This window comes from Bufo gargarizans, chromosome 5 (genome assembly GCF_014858855.1).
Source record: "Bufo gargarizans isolate SCDJY-AF-19 chromosome 5, ASM1485885v1, whole genome shotgun sequence".
Classification (NCBI taxonomy): domain Eukaryota; kingdom Metazoa; phylum Chordata; class Amphibia; order Anura; family Bufonidae; genus Bufo; species Bufo gargarizans.
This window is the reverse complement of record NC_058084.1, coordinates 437,249,726-437,257,647: the sequence shown is the minus strand read 5'-3', so window position 1 is coordinate 437,257,647 and position 7,922 is coordinate 437,249,726. Positions and strand designations below refer to the sequence as shown.

Below are 7,922 nucleotides of genomic sequence, written 5' to 3'. Positions count from 1 at the left end.
GTTCACACCGTGCAGTGTGATATAAGCAGCGGTATAGCAGCCTCTATGTGACATGCAGCGGACAGTTCACACCGTGCAGTGTGATATACGCAGCGGTATCGCTCTATGTGACATGCAGCGGACAGTTCACACCGTGCAGTGTGATATAAGCAGCGGTATCGCTCTATGTGACATGCAGCGGACAGTTCACACCGTGCAGTTCTGTCAGGCAGACCGGAGTCCGCTCTGAGGTAAAGTCCGGTGATTGACAGCCCGATCACCCTGCGAGACGGCGGACCGTGCGCGTCTGGGCGTGGTCTGTGAGTACACAGCCAATCAGAGCAGAAGTGGGCGCGGCCTAGCGTGTGGCGATCCCGAGGCAGCGCTCTTATGCTCAGTGCGGGCGGCCGGGAGCTCAGTGCTGTGCGGACCGCGGTTCGGCTGGATGATTCCTCGGACGCTTTGGATTATCGCTGTGTGTTGTGCCCGGGGAGGCTGAGGACGCGGTACCGGAGGAGCTGGCTTGTCTCTGGGGCTTTCTGCATGTCCGCGGTGTTGGATGGTGACATTTCGTACGACCCCTTGAAGACGGTGTAGAGCCGGGAGGACTGGGCTTGTAAATGGATCGCCAAGCTAGCCTGATCTCCATCTGGCTGCAACTGGAGCTCTGTGCCATGGCCATACTGCTCACTAAAGGTAGGTCTGCTCAATACCAGGCGGCCACCCCGGACCTCTCCTGCCTGGGTGATCGTAACCGCCTGCTTCAGTCTGTGCATTGTCACTTGTGGCTCCTCGAAGCCTGGAGACGTGTAGGGTACTGTGTACACTGAGCTCTGTGCAGCCGGTAAACTAACGCAAGTTGTGTAGGTGAAGTTGTAGGAACTGTAGGTATTTCCACGGCCACCAGGGGGCGCTGTCTGAGGCTTTTCAACTTCTGCTCTAATGAATGGGAAATGTGTTTGTAGATGGGAGTTGACACTGTGTCCATGTGCTGGATACATTGTAACGAAAGGGGCTTTCCTAGTTATTGGATTGTAACGTTTAGTATTTATACCGATGGGATACAAGTAATAGGAGTAGTTGTCCCTATTTTTATTATTTTTTTTTGTATACAATTTGAATAGTCATAATAATTTAATGGGATCTATTTTGGATGTTTTAATAAGCAGGTTTTTTATGCATTGCGATTTAAATAAAAGTAATCAGTTAATAAGATATTTTTTATTTTTTATTTTTTTTTATTTTTTTTATGGGCATTTTTATTTATTTTTAGTTTGTTGAAAGGGTTAAATGGCAATAAAAGTGCAGTGCTGTCTTTCCCCTAGGTGAAGGGGGGAGGTGTGACGAGGCTTAAATAGAGCTAAATATCAGCTCTTGTTGCTTCTGGGAGAAGCCTCCTGGCCCCATCAAAGGAGACAGAGATGAGGGAGTGATGGGAGTCCTGAGATACTGAAGCTATGCGCCTGATAATGATATAATTAGGGGCTCACATACTTCTGGCTGCTGCCGACTTCAAAAGACTTCAAGGAAGGAATGGGAAAAGTCTTCAGCCGTCTCCTGTAGCCATCTTGACTAGAAGCAGGCATTTTTGGTTAATAGCTACATAACAGTATAAAAAGGAGCAGGAGAACAGACCCCTCATTGTTCAGACGCCCTCGCTGCCCTATTAGGAGGGACTTCATACACAGAAAAAATAGGGAAATGCACGTTATTTCATTATATTCCCCAGATCAGACCTTCCTAGGTTCTCATTAGTCAATGTCAGTAGCCGCCTGGCTTCTATCACTGTAGACTGCCTTGCCCAGGAGCTTACACTTCAATCTGGGGTATCCCCTTGAGGAGGACACAAGTTGACTTGTTTCCCTAGGAGCACTTTGGCCTTTGGAAAGCCTGAGGGAGATCTGGTCAGTGCTAATGCAATGCCTCCTGTTACCCAGGCCCTCTTGTCATTTGGCTTCCATTAACTAGGCTATTAAAGGAGCCAGGCTGCGCGGAGGTGAAATCCGATCCCGAGGTGGGCTGCGCTGTAACATTTCAAGCTCAGGGGGGTATTGTGTGTAGTAGTCTGGGCCTTTTTTTTAAAGATAAGGCTGATGGGCCAAATCTTCACAAATAAACAAACATCTGGGGGCACTGGGATTATCTGCCGCAGCCTGGGATGCCTGAGGTTGTGATAGGTGGTTTTACATAGGACTGCAGGTAACCCTAACAGCATTCAGCTCTCCTATATTTAAAGACTTTATGCACAAAGACATCCCATTTCAGGAGCCTGTTGGGAAAGTTTTAATGGAGGCTTTTTTTTATTCTATGAATTGATTTTATTTTTTAACCTATTTTGTGGGCTTTGTCTCATTCCCCTCTTATTTTATCCGATCGCGTGCGAGGTTGTGGGCAGAGACATCGGGGTTGCAGTTCTGGCCGTTTTTTGCTGCTTTCCATTTCAGCCGAAAGGAATTGACTTTGGCAGACGCAGCGGCGATTGAAGAGTAGAACAGGTTTTAGACTGCTTTCTATGACCACTTGTACTCCGCCACTGCCACAGGGGTTGCGATCTTCTGGCCCCTAGTCATAGCGAACCTTGTATTATAATTTTTTTTTTTTTTAAGGTCCACCAGCAAATCTAATATAAATCGTGGAGTTGTGCTCTTCTTTCCTAGTTTTAAAAGGGGGGGGGGGGGGAGTTTATAATATAGAGGTTGATGCCTCTGTCGGACCTTCAGACCCCTGAATTGCATCTTCCATAAATCAGATAATTTTCGTATAGTGGAGACGACCCATAACAATTCTGTTCTGTTTTGCAGGAGAAATCCGATGCTACTGTGACGCTCCGCACTGTGTTGCAACTGGATACATGTGTAAATCGGAACTGAACGCCTGCTTCTCCAGGCTGCTGGACCCGCAGAACCCCAATTCACCCCTCACACACGGCTGCCTGGACTCTATTGCAAAAACGACAGAGATGTGCAAAGCCGCCCCAGACGAGAAGAGCGGCGCCACCGTGCCCAAACTGGAGTGTTGCCACGAGGACATGTGCAATTACAGAGGTCTTCACGATGTTCTCCCCCACCCCAAGAGTGAAACATCAGGTACGGAGAGCAATTTTCCAGAGTCAACCCCCTTTTCCTTGATGTATAGGCCTATGGCTGCCAAACCCCCGTGTGTCTGGTATTGATTTTGTTGTTAATGTAATTAGAGATACCGGTGGGAAAAGCATGGTTAGCGTTAAAGATGTATTTCTGTTAGGTGGCTTTGATGTCTGTCTGAACGCTTGGCTCCTGTCTGGCTTTTAGTGCCCGTGTACAGCTTTTTTTTTTATTTTTTTTCCAGTATTTGGAAAAAAAAAATGTTGCAGCTCTTCTGGTTTTATGTGCCCGTCTCTTGGGTTTGAAAGTCTCCTTTAAGCCAAAGGACAGTTTTGAAGGCCACAAAGGGCATTTGTGTGTCTCTGAATCTATGTATGCATGTTCCAGCACTGCAGGATATTAGGGGTAGCTTTAATCCAGACCTCAAGTATAATAATGAGCTATGAATATCGAAGGTGTCCTACTAATGCTTATTAACTCAAAGGGGAGGATTGATCATGCGAGGAATTTTTAGGGTGCAGCCAGTCTGTTTTTAGAAGCCAAAACCAGGAGTGAATTCACTAAAAAGTAGTCTGTCCCTAATACTTTCTCTCCTTTTATCACCCACTCCTGGTTTTTGCTTCCAAAACTGCATCTGGAAACCTGACCGTGTGGCCGTGCTCTCAAAAGTTGGTTTTGCCGGAGTCTGTGTTCCCATAACGTATGCCAAATGTCGCATGGTGTTTGATAAATTTGGTGCCTCTTGAGATGTTACCTACACTTTCCATGGCACTGGTGTAAGATTGGCAATTTTTGTGACTTAAAAAAAATAAAAATAACCATATACCTACTTGTAGACATTTTTCAAAAAATTTTTTTCCCTATTTTATGACTTTTTGAAGCCAGAGCTCAGGAAATTCCCCCCAAAAATGTACATTTCTTACGCATTTAAAATACCTAGTTCCTTTGGTATAGATGGCTCTAGAATTCTACAGCATTAATCCAATTTAAAGAGACCACTTTTTTTTTTTTTTTTTTTTTTTTTTGTTGACACTACTCAACTGAGTAAATTTTAGGGAACAAACGTTCATGAGAACGCTGGTCTCTTCTGCCCGTGTAAAGGTGCCGCTTGTTCATCGGGTGAGAATCTTTCATGTGGACACCTCAATCCTCGTTTCTGGGCAGCAGCTTGTGCTGTCCGAAGAGTGATCTGCTGCCCAGAAGCAATGGAATTTGGATGAAGACTGTCTGTAGCCGATGCTAATCCTCAGACAGGGGAGGTCCTTCTGAAGGTGTGTACACACCTTTAGAAGGACCCTCCGATGAGCTGATTAGAGTATTGGTGCTGCTAGGACCCACATGAATTGTTATTTTGAAGGACCGCTTTGGCAAGTGGAGAGTTTCTCTGCAGTGCCTCCACAGGAGAAGTAAAGCATTACACAGCAGTTGTTGACATCGGTGTGAGCTGCCTGCGTAGTGCATGGATGTGCCACCCTTCATTAGCTAAAGATCCATAATGCTACTTGTTGTTGTGCCTAAACTAAAGTAGACTTATTTCCTTTTATCTTTGCAGGTGGTGGTAGCAAGTACCAACACGAAAGCACAAGGAACCTCATCACAAAGGTCCAAGAGCTTACGTCCTCCAAAGAACTGTGGTTTAGAGCTGCTGTCATCGCCGTGCCCATTGCTGGTGGATTGATATTGGTGCTTCTCATAATGCTTGCGCTAAGGATGCTCCGCAGCGAGAACAAGCGATTACAGGACCAAAGACAACAGATGCTCTCCAGACTGCACTACAGCTTTCACGGACACCATTCCAAAAAGGGACAAGTGGCCAAGCTAGACTTGGAGTGCATGGTACCAGTGACGGGCCATGAAAACTGTTGCTTGACTTGTGATAAAATGAGGCACACCGACCTCGGCAATGACAAAATCATATCTTTGGTTCATTGGGGGATGTATAGTGGGCATGGAAAGCTGGAATTTGTATGACCACATTGAGGAGGCGTAGGAGGATCCAGTAGACTTCGCCTTACTCGGTTCTGCTGGATAGAAGCACTTTATCTTTTTTTACAAAGACATTAAACTTTCATCCTAGGAGAAATATGGGATCTTGCGCAGGCAGAATACCTGATGTTACTTGTGAAAGATTCCTGAAGACGTCTTATTTGCACAAGGGTGAAGCCGAGGACTTATTTGAGTTATTTCTTTAAACTAATGCAGGAAGCGAGATGTAGAGGTTGTACACACTGTCACCAATGTTTTCTTACATTTGGGGAGCTAATATTGGTCATTGAAATAAACTGTACACAATGTACATGTTTCTATATGTTTAATGTAAAGATTTTTTTTTTTTAAATATATATATTTTGTCTGAAACTGTGTGCCTGAGATTTTGATTTCCATGGCCCTTGGGTCAAAAGTGTCTATGTAGGAGAGGCTTCATTATGGACACCTACAGATCTGCGGTGGCATATGAAGCTTCTTGCAGCATGAAAATGAAATGGAGACACTTGAACAGGTCTATATATAAAGCCGTACACAACAGGAAAACCTCTTGCGTTCTTCTGTTTGACATTGGCTTTAGTGGTCACTTCTAGATACAGCAGCCTTTGAGGACACGGTGGTAGCCGCTGCACCCAAATGGTGGCAGTTAATGCAATTTTTTTTTTTTTGGGAGTCGGGGGGCGGCTATGGGGGGAAGAGGCAAAACTAAAGCTGCTGGAAAATAAAGATCAACCTTTTGGCTCAGGATATCTCCAGATGAGTGGCATCTACAGAGATGGTCATCTCGTGCTACTCCATCTCTGGATATCTAGAGCCAAGGTTAACGGTAAGGAAGAACATTTATGCTGCTCTTCTGCTGAATTATGACCCCCTGCCTAAGATGTGTGGTTTTTGGGTTTCCTCTATAAACTATTTATCTAATATATTTCTGTAACTGTTCCAGTATGGTGAGAAATATTGCAGGCTTGGAAAGAAAATGCAGATATGGAAATCTGTTATAAGGAGAAGGGAGGTGTAACGTGGGGCAAACCTGGGGCCACTGCAGAGTTCTGCTCTCCCCTGGAGTCATCTGTCAGTGTGGGGGGCTGTGGAGGGAGATCTGTCGGTGGATTAAGTCGCATACATTTGGTTTGTGAACATGGATGTTGCTTGTAACGATATTCCTCCGTCCAGAGGCTAAAAAAAAACCCATTGCTGTGATCCTATTGATGAGGTTGGATCCATGAAGCTGTAGAGCTGAATGCCACCTTTTTAGGGACACTTGTCAGAATAGGGATATACTGTGTTAAGACCTCCTATACAGATAGGTGTCAGTTTGGTGCTGCTATCAGGGGAGTAGGTTATATAAAAGGTTAATCCTAGTGATAATAATAGGCGTAGGATTGGGATACCAGCATAACTTGTTCCATTCGCTTTTGAGCGAGTTCTAAGAACAGCCAAACGTGAGCATGCTGGGATCTGTAGTTTCACCACACTTGGCGTGCAGGAGGGTGGGTTTAGATGAAGATAGTCTCAGGGATGGTCTGATTGAGAAACTGAGGATTCCTTCACATGCGGCAGGTTTTATTGCGGAAATTTCCGTGACTTAAATCCATTTAGTTATTTTATGCACTTGTATAGTGCTACTATGTTCCGCAGCGCTTTACAGACATCAGAAACCAACTGTCCCTAATGGGGCACACACTCTAAGGTCCCTTTGGAGTGTGTGGGGGGGGGGGGACCGGAGGAAACCCACACAAACACGGGGAGAACATACAATCCCCATGTAGATGTTGTTGGAATTGAACCTAGGACCCCAGTGCTAACCACTGAGCCACCATGCTGCCCTTTCCATTCATTTGATTGGATGGATTTCTCCAAGCTCCATTCAGGTGAGAGGAATGGAGTGCTTCCGTTCCGCAAAAAGATAAAACGTCCTATCTTTTTGCAGCACTGGCGGACCCATTGAAGTGAATGGGTCTGATCCGCTGTGGCTGCCCCACCATTGGTGTTCGTGCATTGCGGCCGGCAATTTGCGGGCCGCAGAACGGCCACGGGGCGCACATGTTCGTGTGCAGGAGGCCTAAAGCTGACTAATATTTTTGACATGCTAAAAGTCCAACAAAAAAAGTTCTAGAACTTTGAAAAAAACCACAGTATAAAACTATGCCTTTTAAGGGTAAATACACGTGTTCAGGGTTTATGTGCGGGAAATCTGTATGGGTAATCCGCATCAATGAATAGCGTAGAGAAAATCCGGTCAGGAAAACTAAAATTGACATGCTGCGGATTTTAAAATCTGCGCTGTAGGTCAAAATCCGAGCGGAAAAAATCTGCATCGTGTGCATGAGAATTTTAAATTCTGATAGGATACAATATACATGACCTACAGTGCAGATTTTCCGCACAATCTTGATTGTGTGTATTTAGGCTACTTTCACACTAGCGTTTTTCTTTTCCGGCGCGGAGTTCCGTCCTAGGGGCTCAAATCCGGAAAAGAACTGATCAGTTTTATCCTAATGCATTCTGAATGGAGAGTCCGTCCCTCAGGATGTCTTCTGTTCAGTCTTTTTGACTGATCAGGCTTTTCAGAAAACCGTAGCATGCAGTATATTTACCTCCGGCCAAAAATCCTGAACACTTTGGGCCAGATTTATCATGACTGACAGCTGACTCCACTTTCACATATGACTAAAGTCAGTTTTAGCCAAGTCAGATTTATGATCGGCCTTTTAAGACTGTAATAAATGTGGTTTGACAGTAGCAGTTTATCCGTCAGTAAGCAGCTTTACAAAAGTCGCACATCTTTATGAAAAAGTCGCACGTTTTATGAAAGTCGCATGTTCTATTAAAAAGTCTCATAAGATAAGCATGGTCCTCACTGGAGTGAAATTG

General features: G+C 45.0%; 1 protein-coding gene across 1 annotated transcript; it reads left to right on the top strand.

Annotated features, from left to right (window-relative positions):
- The first annotated feature begins 366 nt into the window (after window positions 1-366).
- BAMBI (BMP and activin membrane bound inhibitor) lies at window positions 367-5,420 on the top strand. Its single transcript, XM_044293837.1, has 3 exons — window positions 367-675; window positions 2,781-3,065; window positions 4,615-5,420. Exons 1-3 carry the CDS (start codon window positions 600-602, stop codon window positions 5,031-5,033), a joined length of 780 nt encoding a protein of 259 aa, XP_044149772.1. The 5' UTR covers window positions 367-599; the 3' UTR covers window positions 5,034-5,420.
- Window positions 5,421-7,922: the final 2,502 nt, after the last annotated feature.